The following is a 23,810-nucleotide window of genomic DNA, read 5'->3' as shown; positions in this document are numbered from 1 at the left end:
CTTGGGTTTTGTTATTTCTGCTGAAGGGCTGAAGATGGATCCAGAGAAGATCAAGGCAATCATGGAGTGGCCTTCACCCAAGAGTGTTTTTGAGGTAAGAAGTTTTCATGGTCTTGCTAGCTTTTATAGAAAATTCATCAAGAATTTTAGTAAGATTAATGCACCTATTATTGAGACCATAAAGAAGGACAAATAACCATTTAGATGGATTGCTGAAGCAGAAAAAAAAATTTAGCTGTTAAAGAAGAAAATCACTGAAAAGCCTATTTTGGTTCTACCTGATTTTAGTAAGCCTTTCCAAGTGAAGTGTGATGCCAGCGGAGAAGCAATTGGAGGTGTTTTAAGCCAGGAAGATAGACCAATAGCCTATTTTAGTGAAAAGTTGAATGATTCAAAAAGGAAGTATTCTTCTTATGATAAGGAGTTCTATGCAGTTGTGCAGTCATTAAAGAAATGGAGGCATTATCTAATGTCAAAGGAGTTCATACTTTATTCATATAACCATGCACTACAATATATTATGCAGCAGCCAAAGCTTAGTCAGAAACATGCTAAATGGGTAGAATATCTTCAAGGTTTCCATTTTGTTTTGAAGCATATAAATGGCCAATCAAACAAAGTTGCAGATGCCTTAAATAGGAGGAATGTATTATTTGAAGAGAGTCAAATCCAAGTGTTGGGTTTTGATTTTCTTAAAGAATTGTATGAAAAGATCCAGATTTTAAAGAGGCATTTGAGACTTGTAAAAATCTTATTTTGATGGATAGGAGTAAATGGTTGGATTACTTCTTACAAGATGGACTGTTGTTTAAAAAAAATCAGCTGTGCATACCAAACTGTTCAATGAGGGAGAATTTAATCAAAGAAAAACATAGTGGAGGACTTGCAGGACATTTTGTTGTAGAGAAGACTTATGAGCAGTTAAATAGATTTTATTTTTGGCCCAAAATGAAATTTGAAGTGGAGAAGTATGTGAGAACTTGCAAAATCTGTCAATATGCAAAGGGAAGGAGCCAAAACACATGTTTGTATATCCCATTACCAATTTCGGATAGGCCTTGGGATATGGTAAGTATGGATTTTGTGTTGGGCTTACCAAAGACTCAAAGAGGTAATGATTCAATTTTTGTTGTAGTGGACAGATTGTCAAAAATGGCACATTTTATTCCATGTTATAAGACTAGTGATGCTTCTCACATTGCTAATTTGTTTTTTAAGGAGGTTGTAAGATTGCATGGGTTGCCTAAGAGTATTGTCTCAGACAGGGATTCCAAATTTGTTGGACATTTCTGGAGGACATTATGGAAGAAGCTGGGAACTAAACTAAGTTTCAGCTCTGCCTATCATCCACAAACTGATGGACAAACTGAAGTTGTGAACAGGAGTTTGGGCAATCTTTTAAGGAGCCTTATTGTAGAACATCCAAAGTAGTGGGATCAAGTATTCACACAAGCTGAATATGCATATAATGACTCACCTAAAAGGAGTACAGGACAAAGTCCATTCCATATTGTTTATGGAATGCATCCAAGAGGAGTAACTGAGTTAAGAAACTTGGGAAAAGAAGAAATGAGAAGTGCAGAGGGTGAAGATTTTGCTTCAGAAATGCAAGCAATACATGAACAAGTGAAACAGAAGCTATAGGATAGCAACATCAAGTATAAAACCAGAGCAGACATGAGAAGAAGAGAGGTGAACTTTGAAGTTGGAGATCTGGTTTTAGCACATCTCAGAAAGGAGAGGTTTCCAAAGAGGGAGTATAACAAATTGAAGTTCAAAAAAATTGGACCGTGCAGAGTATTGAGGAAATTTTCTGCAAATGCCTATGAGATTGAGTTACCCCCTGATGTTGGAATATCACCAATTTTTAATGTTGCAGATTTGTACAAGTATGAAGGTGAAACTGCAGATGATACAACACAAGATCAAGAGACCCAAGAGATTGACTGGGTAAAACAGTTACCCACAACAAAGAATTTGCAGCCAGAAAGAATTCTGGACAAGAAGGTGTTTAAGAAAACAAGGGGACAAGAGTACTTCTAGTATTTGGTAAAATGGAAGGACCAGCCAACCGTTGAAGCTACTTGGGTTACAGAAGACATGCTACAAAAACTGGGCAGTTTTGTAGATGAACTCATGGACAGGAGCCCATGAAGAATTTTGTCCTTAGGAGTCTGATGCAGGAGCATGTGACTTGGAGGGAAAATCTTCAAACTTATTCCAAAAATCCAAAAAAATCTACAGGCAAAGGAGTGGGGTCCTTTAGCCAGCAGTTTCCATGCTTTCCTAGTTTAAGATAAGAATAGAATTAAGAATAAATCATGCTAAAATAATTGCTTATGGATAAGCTGTAACAAGCTTTACGTTTTAAATCACTCTATGTAAAAGCATGCTTTTGTATGGATAAGGGCCGAGAGGGCTTATCTATTGTTTTAAATAGGAAATAACAGGACTCTCTGAGTTAGTCGATCCCGGAGACATTGTCATATTGAAACTCTCTCTGTGCATTTATTATTCTCTGTCAATTGGAATTTGTATGCGCTTATTTACTTCTGAACCCTTGTTAATGGTGATTCAGCTCAGTTTTATCTCTTGATAATTACTTAAAGCTCGTTAATGTGTTTTTCCTTTATATTGGCACGCAAGGTTTCCATTACAAACGTTATTGAGCTTCCAAGCAGAAACTCAGTTTACACAGAGAAATCATGAAAATACTTAGCTAGAATGAGTTTCCGAACCTGAAATATTATTAAGTCTGGTTTATATCCTCATCGGGTCTGAACCCTTCATCACATCGCAGAACCATAAGTGGAGCGGAAGAGACCTGTGGAACCACCGAAGTTCAAAACCCCGATAAGCTCGGACCCGAAATATTATATAGCAGGTTGGATAAGTTTTCGGGTCCACAAGGATTGTCACATCACACAGTCGGAGTAGAAGGAGCCTACTATGTGGAATTTCGGCACTGCCGATAGCGATTGCCAACAACCACGAGGCATATCACATTGGGGAATTACCCATGTTAATGCACCGGTAGTGTATTAAAGCACCGATTGTGTTATTTGCATTAAACGCATCTTCCCTTGGGTTTTAATGCCGATAGTGTATTTAAAACTATTTGCGCTAGTCCCGTTCAAAAAGCGTGCAATAGTAAATTTTTATAATTCCTTTGGAATTATAGTCCCGGTAGAGGATAAGGGACTTTGCATAATAAGGTTGCGTTGATAACAAGGATTGGGGTTCTAGAGGAAAACCCATGAGGCTGTTAGTTTAACAATAAATGACTGATATGCCAATAAGTGGAGAAGGAGGAATTTGGCTAGATATTGAAGAAATTGTTGCCAGATTTGTGAGGTTGTCTATATCGCCTGCACCCAGGCCACCAAAAAAGTCCCTTCTTATGATGACTTCAAAGGCCGCATTCTTCAAGATGTCTGCACCAAAAGATTGGAGGAGTTTAGGGAACCATGGGCACACACAAGATGCACTGCGATGTTAGATGGTTGGACCGATCAAAAGGGGAGAAGCCTTATAAACTTCTTGGTTAATTGTCCTAAGGGGACAATGTTTATGAAATCTGTTGATGCATCTGCACATATCAAAGATGCAAAATTATTATGTGATTTGCTGGATGTGTTTATTTTGGAGGTGGGTCCAGAACATGTTGTCCAAGTCATAACGAACAATGCTGCAAATTATGTTGTTGCTGGCAAGATGCTTATGGAGAGGCATCCTACTTTATTTTGGACACCTTGTGCTGCACATTGCATTGATTTGATGTTGGAGGACATAGGAAAAAATTCTTTTGTCAAAGATATTGTTGACTCATCAAAAAGCATTACAAAATTTATATATAATCATGCATCTGTGCTTCATTTGATGAGAACATTCACCAAAAACAAGGAGTGCGCCCCTCCATTCCACAGTTTGCCACCAGTTTCATATCTCTTCAATCCCTCTTGAATTCTATGTGGGATGTGAAGAGAATGTTTCTTTCAGATCAATGGTGTGCTTTAGCATTTAGCCACAAACTAGAGGGAGAGGCCATATGCAGATTAGTTTCATACAGGAAAGCTTCTGGGCGGGAGTGTGGGAGGTGTGCAGCATTACTGAACCTTTGGTAAAGGTTCTTCGATTAGTTGATGGTGACGAGCCCGCAAAGGGCTGCTTGTATGAGGCCATGGACAAGGCCAAAGAATCCATTCGGACCTACTATGATGATAAGGGAGATGAGGGGTTTCAGAAACAACTCCTCCTATGGGCAATGATTGATGAACGATGGAACAACACTCCATCGTTCCATTCATGCTGCAGGGATCTGCCTGCAACCTGCATTTGCTTACCCCTGTGGGTTCTTTTTGATGTCGAGGTCATGGATGGATTCTTCAATTGTGTTCAGAGGATGGTGCCATCTCTAGCAGAATGTGCAGAAATCTCCAAAGAAATGGAGATACAGGATGGCAGGTGGCATATTTAGCTTTGAAATGGCTGTGATAGGAAGACTAAAATGCCAGGTATTTTTTAGTTTGTTTCAAATTTCATTGTCTCTTCAAGTTCATAACTTCATACTTTGCTTCAACTTTCAACTTTCATTTTTTTCTTATGTTTATCTTATTTGTAATTTTGTTGTAGATGCATGGTGGAGAAGCTATGGTGCTAGAGTACCCCATCTGTGATAGCTTGCCATTCGAATCCTCAGCCAAACATGTAGCTTCTCATGATGCGAGCACAACTCAAGTGTATTTGAAAAAATACACACCAAGAAGCGCAATAGGTTAAACTTAAAACTTAAAATATTCCAAATTTCCAATTAATTTTTTGAATTCATTAAATAATATTTTTTTTATAACTATAATTTTATGACCTTTGTACAAGTTGGAGTCCCAACGACTTAATGACATGGTCTACGTCTACTACAATCTTCGATTGTGGGTGAGGCAATTTGAGACGACACCTGATATGGAGGCCATCTCATTGGTTGGGATTGACACCACTGCTGCATGGAGGGTTGAGGCCGAGAGGCCTCTCATGGAGTCTATCGATGATTAGTTAGAGCAGGAGGTAGTGGAGGGGATAGAGGGAGAGGAGAAGGAGGAGTAGGAGGAGCAACAGGAGGAGGAGGTGACACCACCTACCCAGGCTACCCCTGTCACCAGTAGAGGACGTGGTCTACCTCATGTAGCTCCTAGTTCTTCAGCGTCTAGAGCACAACAGATTCCAACTCCACTGGCATCTACATCTAGAGGGAAAACTATTGCATTTTCTTGCAAGAGGGGCAGAGGCAATCAATAGTATTAGTTATTTGGTTCATTTCATTGTATATGACATTATGACTCATGATATGAGATACATTATTATATTTTTTGTTGATATTTTGAGGCTGATTTGGGACTCAGGAGTCAGGACTTACTATTCAGGACATGATTCACTATTATGTGTGATGTAGCACTAAAAATGATATTACACATCTTATATATTAGTTCTTTTATCATATTTATGTGTCAATGTATTTATTTTAGGTTGTAGATGCTTTAGATATTCAAAAAATTGAAAAAAATGAATATTTTTGTATTTGCTGATTTTTTCCTGATTTTTCCAAAATTTTCCTGATTTTTCCAATTTTTTCCCCTCGCCGATTTATTCTTGATCGCGATGTTTTCAACATTGGAAAAAATATCTGTTTATGGAACTACCCCTTTGCTCTTGATACCATACACTCACCTTTGAGGCAATGGTTGGAGCAAGCCATAAGGGAAGTGCTAGAGAAAAAGTGTGCATCCATAATAACGCCCTTGTATCTGTCAATAATCCGTAAGTGTCATTTGTTAATATCTGTCAAGTGTGATGAAATCACAAGGCGAATATTCATGCAATGCAAGGGGTATTATGTAGTGTTGCTTGCTTATTGGCATTTTTCTTCTTACTGACATTTTGATCTTTTGAATACCATTTCCAATATATTTGAAATCAATGAAGTGGCCTTTTATTTTTGACTAAGTCTTGGTTATGGACATAGTATTGTGAGTGTTTTATGGTGCCCTAACCTCTGTTTTACTATATATCTTGATGTTAAGGTGAGACTCTTATTTTAAAATGTTGGTAATTTATCCTTTCAAATAAATCTAGTATGTATAATTTAAAGTCTTGTCAATACTGCAAGTTTTAGAAGTTATTTTAGATATTGGGAAATTTCAAATTTCTGTCAAATATTCGAAAATTTACTAGTATGTTTTAATTGTAAATAATGCAAATTGTTGTCCTGGTCAACATTTAAATCTTTCAACTATTTAACTGTTGTTAGTGGTTCTCGAGGTCTAACACATCCTAGTATTCACATTCTAATTAAACTTCCTATTCTATTTATTCTTCTATCACATACAAACTTGGATCTCATGCAAACGTTACATAATATAAGTTGTCATAGACAAAATATGGGCTATGTTGAACTTCATGCTGTTTTCGACATCCAACTAATTTATACAAAGAATATATTTTATGATAACTTATTTTGAATCATGGACATGATGCAGGGTTACTCTTCTGCTGGGACCACCTGGGTGTGGGAAGACAACCTTGCTCTTGGCTCTTGCAGGACAATTAGACCCTATATTGAAGGTTATTACTTGAAAATTTTCATGCTTTATGCTGATGGTCTTGGTTGCAGACTACTATTAGAAATTTTAGCATGTTTAATGGTCATATTCATAAATATACCAACTTTGCATTTTATTTAAAGACTTATACCAATTTTATAACCTCATATTCTGATAGAGAAGGGGCCATGTCTCATACAATGGATTTCAACTCAACGAGTTTGTTGCCCAGAAGACATCAGCTTATATCAGCCAACATGATCTGCATATTGCAGAGATGAAGGTTAGGGAAACATTTGATTTCGCAGTTCGTTGCCAAGGAGTGGGTACTAGGCACGGTGTGTGATCTTCCATAGATGATTTTTCATTTGATTTAATCTTTGTTGTCATACTTTTAACCTGCTGCTTGTATCGTGTATGAATAATGTTGAGCTGAAATTTCATTCCATGGAATGTCTGAGAATTCATTTTCTGGCCTATATGTAGATTTGCTGTTGGAAATAAGAAAAAGAGAAAGAGAAGCTGGCATTCTTCCAGAAACAGATATAGACATGTATATGAAGGTGAGTTACCAGGAGCTGTTGTATTTCAATATCATGAAACCTGTAAAAGGTTATGTATGATCTTTTCCTTTTTTTGCAAAAAAAGTACTTAGGTTTCTACTATTAATAGATAAGATAACTTTTTTAATGTCTAACAAAAGGCCATGTTAATTTTCATCTTGCACCAAGTGAAAAAACCCTAATCCATGGATGCAACTTTAAGGCAACTATTAGGAGTTGTATCATTGTCACCTCAATACAACCTCCTCTTCAATCTGGGCCGGTTCTCTAAGGCCAAGGGGGGTATCCCTAAATTATGTGATTGATTATGAGAGTGCAAGCAAGTAAATGTTTAAGATGATTAACCACAAACAAAAAGAGTTATTCTGATGATAAAGAATTGAAATCGATAAAACTATAACTTTCAAAGTCGAAAGATTCTATGCTTAGTGATGTGGTGCTTCATACAAGTTGATTTAGCGTTAATCGAAACAAGCATACATCACATATCTCCACTTAGATATAAAGCAATTAAGAATTATGTAGATCAAACTCAAATCTGGTTTATGTTACTTAATGAGGGAAATTTCCAGATTTGAGCCTAGTGGGTGAGAACCACTTGCTCAAACTCTTGCAATTATGAAACTAAGGTTGAAGAGTTGGATTACAAATCTAATTAATGGTATGCAAAACGAAATTCTAGATTTGTGTAAATAATCAAGCTCCCAAGTAAAATGATGAATTATTGAAGAACAAACTTAGGTTAAATCACAATTTGGTTTTAAATATGTAAAACCTGAAATAACTTCAAATTATGATTTAAGAGACAAGTCTAGAATGTGACTACAACTATGTCAAAGTGACTAGACTTGATCGACAATTACAACTTTGATTTGCATTATGCAAGAGAAAATTTTAGATTTTCTTTAATGAATAAAAATAGCCTTTAGTGAAAGGGAAATCTTGAAATGCAAAGCTTAAGGAAAATCACAATTAGATATTTGATATATGAACCTTGAAATATGATTCTAAATTGTGAATTAAAAGATAAGTCTAGGATGTGATTATGATTATGTCAAAGCACTAGAATTAATTAAATTGCAGCTGAGTAGTGTTAACAAATAAGAGTGATGAAGGCATGTAAACGACAGATGATGTGTGGATGGTCGAATGATGATGGTGACAACTAGGGTTTCAGGGTTTGTTCGTCTAGGGATCACTGTTGGAAGGCAGCCATAGCTGCACGGATGGCGACCATGGACAACAATCTTTGTACATTTGGAGCACACATGGCATTGACATTTTTTTCTTGGTTTATCGTGCATACAGGAGGTGTTTGGGTTAATGGGCGGGTAACAGAAAGGAGGTTAATTTTCCTATGGTCTTTTTATAGTCAAATCACCAACTCGAGGGTTTTTACCAGGGCAAGAAACTAGACAACATTTTATTTTTATTATTACTCTCTTAGGCTGGGGAAATGGTCAGCCCGTGAGACTTCGTCGACTTGGAGCTTGAGCTAGAAGATATCTTATCAATATGGGGGGTTGAGCCAACTTAGCAGAATTTGGACAAGGTAAGGCTTCCAGCACGATCTCCAACCGGCAATATGGATTTTCCCCGGTAGGTGAGGAAACCTGAAAGAGGATTAGGATTCCTGGATGAAGACAAGAGTTTTCCTTCCATTGCAGCATTCTGGGACTTTGACAAAGGGTTTAAGGATGGTCAATTAGCTCGAGCGAATGCAATGGAGTTCTCCACAAGGCAGTTGGTGAATCTCCTGGTAAGCCCCAAACCCCCTTTGGATATTTATGGTGTGGTAGTTTTCACGGGAGGTCTTGAAGATATTGTCCAGAGTTGTGGGCAATGGGGAAGTGAAGGGCTTAAATCATGCTTGATCAATAACTTGTATGTAAAAGATAAGGGCTCGCCACAGAGGGTTGATAGAACCCTAGCCATTAAATTTTTGCTGAAGCAGAGGGTTGAAGAAGGTTTGGGTAATCCAGAGTGAAAGGACGGAGAAATCCACGAACCCCATGCAGAGGTAAAGCAGTTTCAAGGACTTGTAAACAACCAAGAAGTCACTGGAGTTGAGTATGGTGGAGGACTAGGTTTCAGGTTCCCAGGGTCATCGGTGGAGGGTTTGAATTTCAGGTCAGATAAGGAAAGGCAGAATGCAGAAACAGGGGAGATTACTATACATAGGGTGTTGACAGATGAAGCTTTTGAGCGGAGACCCGAAGATCCTAATACTTCATAGGGAGATCAGACCCAACATGCGGCTATTGAGAAGGAGAAAGGCCAGTCCTCTGGGTTGAAAAGGAAAAAAGGTAAATGTATAAGAAAGAAGGCAGAGATCCTGAACCTTGTCCTTGGGGTTGACATTCAAATTGATAAGGCAATGGAAGCATCAAAACTCATCATATTCGGGAGAGCGAAGGGCAGGAATTATTTGGCCAACTACATCTCTGAATGGATTTCAAAGGCGTGGAAGGGAGCACCAAAGAACCATGCTGAGGTGATCACCTTGGCGCAGGGATGGTTTATGGTAAGATTCAACAAAAATGAAGCCCTTGAATGGGTCCTTGAGAGAAATTGGTCGTTTGGGATTTCTCCAATTCTCTTTAAGCGATGGACGCCGTTGTTTGATGCACAAAGAGAAAAGCTCGAGGAAATATCGGTCTGGGTCTGGTTACCAGTGTTGCCTCCTCAGTTATTAACGGAAGATGTGTTTAAGGCGATAGGGAACAAACTCGAGATCTTTCTTGGAGCAGATATGTCTTTCAACGAAACAAAGTGCAGGATCGTAGCCCAATTCCTAGTAAAGATCGATCCTAGGAGGGTCTCGAGGAAAAAATAGAACTCTAGCTCCAGGGTTACACACATACCCAACTTATTGACTATGAGGAACTACCCTTCTGATGCCACAAATGCCATAAACATGGTCATTTGGCGCGTGATTTCCCTCTGGGGTTTCAGAGAAGAAGAAGGCATGGGGGAGCTCTTAGGAATGAAGGTCCAGTAATTGCAAAGGAGGAAGATTTAAATCAAAATCAGGAAGATGGGGAGCAAAGGGTTGATGATCCAGAATAGATGGAGGTTGAAGACATCCCGGTCCCAGTGCATGAATGACAAGAAGCGGTGGAGGAATACCGATAGCTAGAGGCCTTAGAAGCCATTCAAATCATCGACCCTCCTTCCTAGACTGCGAGTATTGACCCCCCTTCCTCTTTATCCTCATCTTTTCACTCTTTACTTGATAATTATCCTAGGCCTGGTCCCTCCAGGCATTAATCTTCTGAAACGCCTCTTGTTTTTAGTTTTTCTTATGGTTTGGACAGTATCATCACATCTATCCTTGCTTTGAATTTATCTGTGTCTACACCGACCAACCCGGATCCATATCCTCCCCTTGTTTCATCTGCATTGGCTTTCCACTATAATTTGCGACCTCGTGACAAGAAGGACCTCCCTTCTTTATCCTTTGGAGGCCTAGGAGTTTTACATGAGCCCCCCAAATTAGGGAAGCCTAGAGGTAGGAAATCAAACATATCTAAGGCTCAAATCAAAGAAAAGCTAGATATAGCAGATGGTAAACAATTCTCTCCGAAAGCGGCGCTTAAAGCAACGCAATCCCCTATGGTGGTTACAAAATGATGGTATCATCTTAAACTGTATGGGGTTTTCTAGCACCCGAAAGAAGCTAGCACTGAAATATCTCTTCAGAAATTCAAACCCAAATGTAATTATGCTTCAATAAACCCTGGGAAATGGTGAATTTGTCCTGGTATCACTCAACAAATTGATGTCGAGCTGGTCTTTTGTGACCTTGGACGCGAAGGGAAGATCTGAGGGGGTTAGCTATGGGGTTTAAAGATAGTAGCTTGAGGCTATTAAACTCACGGGGATCATATATGGTCCTGGGGGATGAGATCTATTCCTCGAATCTTTGTATGGAACTATCTTTTATAAACATTTGTGGGTCATGTCATGACAGGGTGGTTTTCCAAAATTCAAAATCCTTCATGAATGTCTCAAACTTGGTGGGAGGGGACTTCAACTTCTCTCTGGGTTTGTCTGAAACTTGGGGGTCACAAGCACAAGCTGACCTACTTGAAAATTTATTTGTGAACAAATTGATGGGTTGTAATCTTATTGACATTAACTTAATAAAAAATGGGCCTACTTGGAGAAATAGGCCCTCGGGTGAGGCTAGGGTGGCAAAAAGGCTGGATCATTTTCTGATGAAGGAAGATCTAATAAACAACATCACCCTTTTTAGACAATGGGTGTTAGGGTCCCACCCTAACCCCCTTATTTATGTAATGGGATCACGTCATAGTCACGAGTCAATAAAGCCCATATTAATAATTGTAAGTGGTTAACCCGCAATTAATGACGGGACCACAGTTAGTTGCAAATGGGCCGTAGTATTAGATAGATGGTATTAATAAAACCCACGGTATTGGTCCGTGGTATTGCATGTATGAGTCATATATAAAGGATAGAGACTCCCCGCGAGGAGCATGGTGTCTTATTTTGTAATCCAGCTCTGCTCTATCGGAGGTTGCCCCCTCGAAGAGGCAAGTGAACATTACTCTCTGAATAATAAAATCATTGTTGTTATGTGTTCTGGGTATCTTCTCTTCGCATATTCTATATTTGGGTATCGTTTTGCAGGTTAAGAGCATAACAATGGGTAGGGGCGGGTGGAGATTTGGACCATTTCCCTATTTTCTTGGAATTGAAGGGGATCAATAGGAAGCCTGGTTCTCCTTTTAAGTTCAATCCAGCTTGGCTTAAAGAAATTGGTTTCAATGAGCTGGTAAAGGTCGCTTGGGTTCCTTTAGCCCCTGACCTGGACCATTCCTTTGCACATCTGTTTATGGAAAATCTAAAAAGAAGGAATCAAGCAACTATTCTTTGGGCAAAGGAAAAAAGGATAAGGGAAGATTCTGAACTAAAAATCATTGAGGAATCCATAGAAAAACTAGAATGTTCGGAGGGAGAAGGTTATGTGACAGAAGAATCAAAGGAAAGGATAAAGCAACTAGAAACCTCTAAAAGAAAGATCCTAAAAGATAAAGAAGATCAGTGGAGACTCAAAAGCAAATCCATTTGGCTAGCATCAGGGGACGAAAACTCTAAGTTTTTTCAAAATTATGCAGAAGGCAGAAAGAATTCTAACACTATATGAGAAATGAAAAAAGAATATGGAAGCACTGGAAAATATTTCCATGAGATAGCATCTCTAGGGAGAGGCCATTTCAAAACATTTTTAGAGATCCTGAAAAAGCGCTGATAGCTGAAGTCATTAAGGTCACCCAACTTTTCCCTAGATTTCCGGAGGAAGAAGAAAATGAAACGCTCATAGCTCCAATCACAAAAGGAGAAGTCGAAGGAGTCTTAAAATCTATGCGGAGAGATAGGAGTCCGGGGTTGGATGGTTGGATGATGGAATTCTTCCAACATTTCTTTGACAGTCTGGGAGATGAACTCACTTTGGTGGTGGAGGAATCCAGATTAAAAGGACAGGTTTATGAGCCTTTCAACTCTACTTTTCTGGCTCTAATTCCAAAAAATGATGACCCAAAATCATTTGAGGAATTCAGACCAATCTCTCTTTGTAATTGTATCTACAAAATAATTGCAAAAGAAATTGTTGTTCGGCTAAAACCAATTCTTTAAAAAAATGTTGCTAATGATTTGGGTTTTTAGATGGTAGACAAATTCATGAAGCCATAGGTGTCACTCAGGAGACTATGGATAGTATCAAAAAGAGCAAAAGGAAAGGATTGATAGTAAAAATCGACATATCAAAGGAATATGATAGAATAAGTCGGATCTATCTTCGTCTTTTTCTTAATCATCTGGGTTTTGACATTGGCTTTATCAATTGGGTGATGGGATGCATTACTAATGTTAGTTTTGTCGTTTTAATCAATGGAGCTGCATCCCCCCTTTTCCACAATCAGAGAGAGCTTAGATAGGGGTGCCCCCTATCACCACTCCTCTTTTTACTGGCGGCTAAAGGACTGAGCCACTTGATTCTTATAGAAAAACGAAGGGGAAACCTCAAAGGGATTGAAGTAGCTACAAATATGTTTGTAACTCATCTACTATTTGTTGACGATATTCTCCTATTTAGAGATGGATCTAGAGGTGATATTTAGCATTTGAAAGCATCACTCGACCTGTTTCTCAAAGCTACAGGTATGTGCATAAATGATCATAAATCGTCACTAGTTCATGAAGGTTTCTCATTTGAAGAAATTACTAGAATTCATACTTTCCTTCCATTTGAAGTTAAACCTATGAAGGACAGTTTCAAATACCTTGGCTTCCATCTCAAGCCAGATTCATATAAAAAACATGACTGGATGTGGTTGCTGGCCAAAATGGAAAAGCGAATAAAACACTGGAGTTATAAATGCCTCTCGAGGGCTGGCAAGCTGGTTTTAATTAAATCGGTCATAATTGCAATTTCGGTTTATTAGCTTGTGCTCACCTGGGTCCCCAAAGGAATCCTTTCCTAGATCAGGAAATTGTGTGGTCAATTTTTATGGGTGGACGCAAAGGAGGAAGGAGTTCTTCCATGGGTGGCTTGGGATAAAATAGCTCTCCCAAATGCATGGGGAGGTTGGGGAATAAAGGACCTCCCTCTATTTTTAAAAGATCCGGTAGCAAAATCTGGGTGGTATATCTTATCAAAGGATAATCTCTGGACTGCAGCAGCAAAAAGGAAATATATTGACCCCATTCCTTTTGAGGAATGGATACGCAGTATAGATAAAAAATCATAAAATGCTTTGGCTATCTGGAAAGCGACTGTGGACTCCTTTAGGGTTATAAAAGCCGGACTTGCTTGGCATAATGGGAATGGGAGAAATTTAGAATTGGTATAGATCTGTGGGTTGGATGCAATGAAGGATATGAGCTTCCAAGGGACTTATCTGTTTTTCTCATCAACCAAGGTATATTTTTCTTGAATCAGGTGGCAGATGTTGAGGCATCCTTGGTGTGGCATCAAGGTTGGAAACCAGTCGTAGACCTTCACTTAGACCCTTAATGGGTAGCTGATTGGGAAAACTACACTGGAAAACTGCAATGAACTTAGGTCAGAATAAGGGATCGAGCAGATGATCTTAGATGGGTCTATGCGCCTACAAGTAATTATTCTCCTAAATTTGGATACCTCTATCAAATGGATAGACAGGTACAGGGGGAGCAGACATGATGGTGGAAATTACTATGGAAACTGAAATGCCCAGCAAAGGCAAGATTATTTTTCTGGTGCATCATTAGAAACAAGGTGCCAACATGGGATAATCTACAAAAAAGAAACAAGCATGGCCCGGGTTGGTGTACGCTAAGTAAAATCTTAGATAAATCAGTAAACCATTTGTTCTTAAGCTGCCCTTTTACTTTAAAATTTTGGGAGGACACCCTGAGACTCTGGGGTCTTAGTTTGAACTGGAGAGGAGCAAACATAGCCAAGGCTTGGCAAGATTGGTGGAATTCGGTGCATGATGAAAATTTGAGAAATATCCCACCAATGATCTCATGGGGAGTTTGGTTGGCTAGAAACAAAGATATTAACTGTGCCATTCCTTCATCCCTACCTCATTGCTATTTAGTGTGATACTATTCTCTCTCTCATCCCCTCCTCATCTGCAGCCCCTCCTTCTCGAATCATCAGAGAGAAACATATAAATCTTCAAATCTTGTGGGCTTATTTTGATGGCGCCTCGGATACTCAGAACATATGTGGGGCAGGTTTGGTTTTACACATCAACAACCAAAGGAATTTAAAAGCTTTGGTTGGCCTTGGGAATGGGACATACAATTATGCAGAACTTTTGTCCTTGAAACTATTATTATGTTGGATCTGGGAAATTGGGATTATTTTAGTTCAAATATTTGGTGACTCCTTAAATGTGATAAACTGGTTTAATGAACTTCAGAGATGTCAAAATCACACTTTGCTTCCTCTCCTTGAAGAAAATTTACATTTAAAACAGGGTTTTGACTATATTTTTGTGTGCCACATATATAGGGAATGCAATATTGAGGCGAACCTCCTTTCTAAGGAGGGCATACAATAGGCTTTGGATAGATGGAATATAAGAGAAATTGAAGAAGGAAGGATTCAGGGAACCGATCAACAACCTTTCAACAGATGATGTTTCATATGCATGTTTTTATTATTTTCACTATTTCTCAGGTTGATGGATACAAGTATATCAATGTTTTTAGCTGATACAACTTGTATTATTTTCTTTATCATGGATACTATATGATACAATGATTATTTTTTAACAACACTTTATCTGGGTTGTTTTCTCCAGTATATGGAGAGGCTCGATTTTGATGTGTCTTTTTACTAGATATTTCAGAGTATTGCATATGCTCATGGTTAATGATTGTGACTACTCAGCCACTCTGTGATTTTCTTTTTGATCACACATGGTCAGTAATGCCTCTGGTATCTACAGTTGTAACTTTTTATTTTCTTAGTAAAAAGTTTGATTTTTCTGCGGCCAAAAAAAAAAAAAAAATTTAACTTGGATCCGATTTATGCAAAGTTAGATTCTAGATTTTCTATGATAAATAAAAATGACCCCAAATAAAATATATATGCTTGCAATAAACAATTTAGGATAAATCACAATTAGGGTTTGTTATCACATAAAATCACACTTATAGAATTAAAGTTTGAAAGCTCAAGTATGATGTGAGTGAAACTAAGAGGGGTCACCTTCACCTTACTGTGAAAATTTCAAGTCTGAAATCCTATTGCAGCTACTGGAAATTATTTTTCTAATTTTTGATTAATTTAACAATTTATCTACTACGACAAATACCAAATAATTCACATTGCAACCTTCACAAATAAAACTACAGAAAATAATAGCACTGGAAACTGAGAAATGCTAGTACACAGACATCAAAATTAACATATTTGGACAAATGTCCCCAGAAAAACCCAACTTGGGAAAATCAGTGCAAAAACTGAGGGTTTTTATTATTATGCAACAGGGAGAAATTTTGTGTACAATAGGATGTCGAATTTGGCTATCCTAGAGTGAAAAATACTGGCAAAAATCTAGTGAGGAATTTTCCTCACCCCACAGGAAAATACGGGCTTTGATTACAACTCCAAGTGAGCTGTCCAAATTGCTTTTGTGCATGCCTGTGTCACTCTAACGCAGTCCCTTCTACGCTCAACCTGAATCAACTGCTCTTCAAGCCATCTAGTATGTTGCTGACTAGGAAAACGTCTCTCCTGACCTCTGGAATGGCTTTTTGGCCTATGGAATTGAAACTCGATTTTTCCCTAGCAAAATCGAACTGCCTCTAGAGGCTTATGCGTAACCCCTGCGTCAGCTTCACTGTAGCTATCTCTGCTTCTCTGCAAATGTACTTGCTAGATCTGGAAGGCTTTCTCTGGCCTCACTGTCTCTACCCCTTTTTGTCTCTGCTTCCTTCTGAAACTCGAACTATTCCAACACTATTGGCTTTTTGGAAAAATCGAACTCTCCAAGGAAATCAAACTCTTTGTGATTCTCACAAATGTGTTCTCCATCTACCCATCGACTTCTTATAATCCTCTATTGGACCTCCAACAGTCAAGATTAAAACTTAATGAAGGGCCCAGATTAATTCTGTGTTGATCCATGTGATTTTCTAGATGATTCACACGTTATCTCAATTAATTCTGATTAATTAACCCCTTTTCCTAAGTTTAGACTTAAGAAATAATTAAAAATAGGCTAATAATCTAATTGAGAAACTTCTAGGTGGAATTTCCTAAAATGATTTATGGGTTATGGAGAACTCATGTGTTTTATCTTCTCCACAAAGTTTAGAGACTAGAACACCTCCGATGCTATAGAAACTAACACTTACCAACCCTCTTCTACACTTCAAGCCAACTCTCCTTTGGCTCAAAAGGGGCTTCCCTAGGTTAATATTGCCAAGGTTTTAACACAATGAAGCTCAAGGTGATATGAAGATTAAACACAACAAAGTGTTTTGAAAAAAATTAGAGTATTAAGTGTGATGGGAGGACCGAAATCTAATGTCTTTTCATTGGGAAATATGGGGTCAAATATGTCTCTCTTGAAGAATACAAAGAATGGATATTGGGTGATACCTAAGGTTGATCATTAATATCATTAGGATATCACACTCTGGGGTGATAACTAGGGTTGTCCACTACTAACCCTAGAAGATCCTCCTATTTCCTTTAACAAGCTTTTAAGACAATATCAAGGGAAGGTTCTCCACTAGAAACCTTCCTACGGTTTACAAGATAAGATCTATTTAGGAACAATACAAGGAAAATGTTCCTTCACCACTTGATAAGCACACTTGCACATAATACATCCAATAAACCCTTGCCATGAATCATCCATCAAACTTGAAAAGGCGTCCACAATTAGTCTAATCAATGAGGCACCTTAGTCTTCCATCAAAAGAACCAACTCCATGACAAAATAACTCCAAAAAGTTTCAGAAATTTGAGAATTGCTAAGGGATTTTCCCCCAATCAAACTATGAAAAATGAGAAGAAGTGCATCTCTATTTATAGAAGAGATGTTCAACTTCCTTTACATTAAAATATTAATTTTCTATGCTAAAAACCCCTAATCTAACCTATGGAGGGGCAAAAGGCCCTCTTCACCAATTAACTAATCAAATTACATAAAATAAGGGGTAATTCATGCCACATGTACAAAATATACATCAAAATCCCCATAGAGGTACATTTTTGTCAAATAAGGGCTTAAACTTGTAGCATTCAACCTCCAAAGGCCTTTCAATGCTCCTTTTCCTCTATCAAATCAATAAATACCATATCCAATCATTCTCGAAAGTGGGCAAGTGGTTTCAAAATCCATGCTTCAACCTCCAGGGTGTTGTCCAAGTGGACAACTCTAGCCCTCCAAAGGCCATTCTAAAGTATAGCTTCTTCTACCAATTATGCAAGTGCAATCTGACTCTCCTCTCAAATGTGCATATAAGGGTCAGATCTGTTACCACTCAATTTAACACTGTTGGCAAGGTTCTACCAAGACTGCTACATGGTAAGCACTATTACAAATACGCTCAAGGCCACCTCATCATATTTCTCTCATTTTAGGCCAATTCCCACTAAAAGTCACGGTAGTATCCTTTCATACAACAACTCAACCAACAAATAAGTATACCAATGCTTAATCCAGTAGATGGAAAGAGTAGGAGTTAGTATGAAGACAAAATTTGATCTGATCTATGACATGATAGCCAATTGATAACACATACCAGCAATGGAAAAATACTCAATATGTTAGAAATATGAGTTAGAAACACCAAAAATTGAGTATAATGGCTTCTTACCACAATAGAATGATAAATAGAGATGTTATACCTGTTCTATGTGGCTATAATAAGAAAATATGCTTACTGTTCATATCTATACTTTTAATATTTCTCAAGAGTGCAGCAGGCCAACAAGCATAGGGCCACTTTCAAGGAGCTTTGTTAAAGATGTTAATACTATCAAAGAGATTTCCAATGAGAACAAGAACACTCAATTTGGGTAAGTAGTTTGAAAGATATTAAATCTGCAATATGACTACCCAGAATTGAGCCCACAACCGTGAGGGTTGAAAATTGACTTGACCAAAAATGAATATTATATCTACAAATCACTTTGGACAGCCAATATATGATATAATAGAAATAATTAGTGAATTAAAAGCTTGTTTAGGCCAATCTAATGGACACAAAAATATTTAGCTTTGTCTTTCACGTATCCCATGTGAAATTTCCACAATTGCAGCTATTGGATATTATTCTCCTAACTTATGCAATTTATTTGTTTTCTGTAATTAACTTACGACAAATAACGAATAACTCACTATTGCAATCTTCACAAGTAAAAACATTGCGGAAAATAAATTACATAACTGAAAAAATAATACACACACACACAATAATTTTAACACCGTTATTTTTGGACAATTATTCCTAGAAAAACCCCAAAGGGAAAAAAGTGCAGCAAATGAGGGTTTTATTATTATTCAGGGAAATAGAGAATTACGACTGCTTTTCCGTTTCACTGGAAAAGCTCCAGCTTACAATTTTCTCCTTTGTCAAATATACTGGGAAAACCCTTTTTCCTCTAGCTATTAACTCAGCCTTCCTTCTGGCAACTTACATTCGTCTCTAGAATGTGCAATTATGCTTTGGGTAACTCACACTTTACTATGGAATATTTTCCCAGAATTCATATTTCCTGCTACTTCACTCCTAGGCAGCTCGATGTACCTCCAGAATCTATTCCAGTATTGGCACAGGCACTGTTGACCCTGAAGCATGCACTAGCTCGACTGGCAAGCTCATACTGCCTCAACTTGCTTTCCTATGTTGGAAATAACTCGACCTCCTTTCCTCCTTCGGAAAACTGGAAGCCTCATGAGAATTTCTCTGGAAATTCTCACTACTGAATACCTCGTTGTTGGTGTCTCCCTAACTTCAACTACGCCCTTTCTGAATAACTGCAATTGGGAAAGTGGAACTACTTGAACTCACTTGATATGTTGTCCAAACTCCATAAACCCTGCTCTTAGAATCTTCTGTTGGGAAACCAACGACCATGATCATATCTCAATCGATGGCTATAATCATCTTGACTCCATCAATTAACTTTTCCAGAAGTCTCTAGAGCAAAATCGACCTCCCTCAATTAATCTGATTTAATTAACCACTTTTCCTAGGTTAGACTTAGGGAATATTTAATTATAGGCTAATTAATCTAATTGAGGTGTTTCTAAGGCTTTTCTCATGAAACCTTTTCTAAGTTTTGGAGATCTCATGTTCCTTAGCCTCTTAGACACAATAGAGGCTAGAACACTTGTCCACTGCTACCTTAAAAACTAACACTCCCTCTTAGCGAGGAAGATGTTCCCTACTACTTCCATTTTCTACCTGAAGAATACAAAATTGTTCCTGTCCAACACCTTCATGAGTATATCAACGACCTCCTGATTTGTGGGGATGCCATAGCTAAATTGATCCACGTTGCTGGTGTCTGACATCTGTAATACAACTAGTTGCCATAAATTAGCAAACCCCCAGTTAATTTATTCCTTCACTTATGCTAGCTAATCTGACATGCTGGAAGCTACTTGGCCTCTCCAAATCAATTCAGTCTCCATCTGAGACATTGAATCGACATCTGCAACTGCGTTCCTGCAATCTTTGGGAAACTCGCACTATTGGAGAAAATAACTAGATCTCCACTGGAAATCAAACTGCCAAACTGGGAATTGCTTCTCCTCTGCAAATTGATCTGACTAGCAAAGCACCTTATTGCCTCGGCAACTCCCTTTGCCTTAGTAAAATTGCACTACTGTAGAAACTGCATCCTCCCTCTCCAAATATATATCCCTCTATCACTGAGAAGCTAGAAATCTTTGCGATGAAAAATCTCCAGCAATCACTACCCACCATGCTACTGCTCTACTCTGATTCACTTGCTACATACTATAGCTGAACCAATTTGTGATTCCACTGCACTACTCTAATATCACATTGTCGATGCCCCTGCACTTCGTCTCCGTTGCTGTTATCACTACAATAGTGAGTCTCTATTTCCCATTAAAAAATAATTGGGAAATCTCTTTTCCTTCTAGCAAATCAACTCGGCCTGCACCCGGCTACTCGCATTCCTGCTTGCAACTCACACTAGCTAACTGGACTGCACAGTACTACCTTGGGAAATTTGATCTTACCTCCTAAAACCCTTTCTAGCAGTCACTCTGCCTCTTGTTGCTCATTGAAGCTACTCACTCTTCCTCTGGATCACCTTCCGGCACTGGCACATGATCTGTAGCATTTGCAACACGTATTGGCTAACTATACAATTTGCACTACTAAATCGGCCTCCTTCTCTGCAGACTGAATCAATCTCCTTCTTGCCCCTGGAAACTGGAAATCACTATGAAAAATTTCTTAGGAAAATTTCCTCTCAAATCTCTACTGAAGAAAAATCTTTGGCAATCATTGTCCACCATGCTATTACTCTGCTCCGATACCATGTGAAATTTCCACGATTGCAGCTACTGGATATTATTCTCCTAACTTATGCAGTTTATTTTCCTTCTGTAATTAACTTATGACAAAAAACGAATAACTCACTAGTGCAATCTTCACAAATAAAAATTCTATGGAAAATAAAATACAGAACTGAGAAAATAATGCACACACAAAATAATTTTGACACCATTATTTTTGGACAATTGTCCTAGAAAAACCTCGAAGGGAAAACCAATGCAGCATATGAGGGTTTATTTATTATTCAGCAAAATAGATGATTACAAATTCTTTTTTGTTTCACTAGCAAAGCTCCAACTTACAATTTTCTCCTCTATCAAATATACTGGGAAAATCCTTTTACCCCGCAGCTATTAACTCGACCTTCCTTTTGGCAATTCGCAATCCTCTCTAGAATGCGCAGTTCTACTCTAGGTAACTTGCACTTGCCTTTGGAATCTCTTCCCGGAACTCGTACTGTTGGCTACTTCACTCCTAGGCAACTCGCTCTACCTCTGAAACCTATTCTAGTACTGGCACACACACTTCTAACCCTGAAGCACACATTGGATTGAATGGAAAGCTTGCACTACAACTCGCACTGTCTCAACTCAACCTCCTCTGTTGGAAATAACTCGGCCTCCTTTCCTCCTAAGAAAAACTAGAAACCTCTCGAGAATTTCTCTGGAAATTTTCACTGCTGAATACCTCGCTACTGGTGTCTCCCTAGCTTCAACTGTGCCCACGCTGAATCACTGCAACTGGGTAAGTCGAATTGCTTGAGCTCACTCGATGTGTTCTCCAAACCCCATCAACCTTGCTCTTATAATATTCAGTTAGGGAACCAACAACCATGATCACATCTCAATTGATGGCTATGATCATCTTGACTTCGTCAAATAACTTTCTGGAAGTTTCTAGAGCAAAATCAACCTCCCTCAATTAATTTGATTTAATTAACCACTTTTCTTAAGTTAGACTTAAGAAATATTTAATTATATGCTAATTAATCTAATTGAGGTGTTTCTAAGGCTTTTCTCGTGAAACCCTTTTTGGGTTTTGGAGATCTCGTGTTCCTTAGCCTCTTAGACACCATAGAGACTAGAATACATGTCTGCTAGTACCTCAAAAACAAACATCCCAAGGAAAGGGTTTGCCTCCAAATACTTCCGATCGCTGTATATTATTTCTAGCACCTGTAATTAGCCTCAAAACACTTGGAAATATGATTAGAACAACAATATAATGTAAATGGAGGGAGGATATTAAGCCTTAGGGCTTAGGGCTTCCTTGAATCACGAGTTTTGTGGTGATTTTACCAAATATATAACCAATAAATGCAATATAACCACAATTGAATGAAGAAATTCACTATTAGATATTTTTTGGATTTTTTTTTTTGTATCTAGAGGAATTGACAACTGGTTGGTCTTGTATTCGCATGACACAGGGTTGATTCTGACCGCTGCCACTATAACCTCTAGGTGGCTATGTATGTCCCTTCCACAGATACAAGTGAATTAGGGGGATTTGAACCTCAAATATCCTCACACATAACACGTAATTTTCACAGCCATTGCCAATTGAGCTACCCCCGGGGGCTGATATTTTTTGGATTTTTTTATAGAATATATATTTTTAATTTTTTGAAATATAAATTTTCTAAGGGCTTTTTCTATTCAGGGCTAACTAAAAATTTACAAAATATATAAGAAAAATTGAAATATAATTTTGTGAATAAGGTAATTGCAAATTGTTGGAATAAGGATATGATCTTTCCTCCACAAGAGTCAAGGACATGGAACCTCTTTTGACTTGGTATCTCAAGACTTGAGGTTTTGGAATGCTAGGTGGAACACAATGGATACAACCCCAATATCAAAACAAGACCAGAATTGGAACCAAAATCCTACTAGGAGGGCATTCCAAGAAAAGAATTCTCCAACCAAACAACTAACAATTGTTGAAGATAAGGTTATTTTCCTCTAAAAGGGAGATTGAATCATGTCCCAATAGAGACCAACAATACCTTCAATGAATTAGAAGAAGATGTGAGATAAACCCTAGACCTCCTCCTCCAAGATTCCTTGGATCATTTAGCTTAGCCTTGTAGTAAATTTGTGCTACTCCAAAAAATTTCCTTTGAAAATATTTGATCAGCCAAACAAAAGAAGCAAATTGACGTGTACATTGATTAGCCAAACAAAAGAAGCAAATTTACGTGTACACCCTTTTGTCTCATGAAATGAATTCACATTTTTGATAGTTGTCAATAGGTTTATAATGATTTTCCAATGAGGAGAAGGCCTATATTTATAGATTAGGCTCTTAAAAATTTTCCTCCTTGGTTTCCCACAATATAAGTAACTTTCCATCCACAAAATACTTGGAGGCTAAGTTAAAAAATTTAATTATTTAGCTTTACATTGACTAAACCCTAAAAAGAGGCAAAATGCTACATGGATGAGGCCAAAAGGGGTCGTTTTGACTCTAAATGACCAAACATTCCACTTGTAATTGCATGGTTGGCTTCCTTGTAAAATCAGCTCTTCATTGGTGGTCCAATGAGTTGATTTGACCTTCTTTTGAACCTCCA

At 38.1% G+C, this 23,810-nt stretch overlaps 1 protein-coding gene across 3 annotated transcripts in view; it reads left to right on the top strand.

Annotated features, from left to right (window-relative positions):
- The window catches only part of LOC149231503 (ABC transporter G family member 35-like), a 111,378-nt gene that overhangs the window by 19,545 nt on the left and 68,023 nt on the right, over positions 1 to 23,810 (top strand). For all 3 annotated transcript variants that reach the window (XM_089379207.1, XM_089379208.1, XM_089379209.1), the window contains exons 3-5: positions 6,531 to 6,615; positions 6,772 to 6,931; positions 7,080 to 7,156. In XM_089379207.1, the coding sequence (XP_089235333.1) occupies positions 6,531 to 6,615; positions 6,772 to 6,931; positions 7,080 to 7,156 (322 nt within the window). The remainder of the gene's footprint in view (positions 1 to 6,530; positions 6,616 to 6,771; positions 6,932 to 7,079; positions 7,157 to 23,810) is intronic.

The sequence above is a fragment of the Pinus tabuliformis genome, chromosome J (genome assembly GCF_031772625.1).
Source record: "Pinus tabuliformis cultivar Carrire ecotype Pingquan chromosome J, CPIR1, whole genome shotgun sequence".
NCBI lineage: Eukaryota > Viridiplantae > Streptophyta > Pinopsida > Pinales > Pinaceae > Pinus > Pinus tabuliformis.
This window is presented reverse-complemented; position numbering and strand designations above follow the sequence as displayed.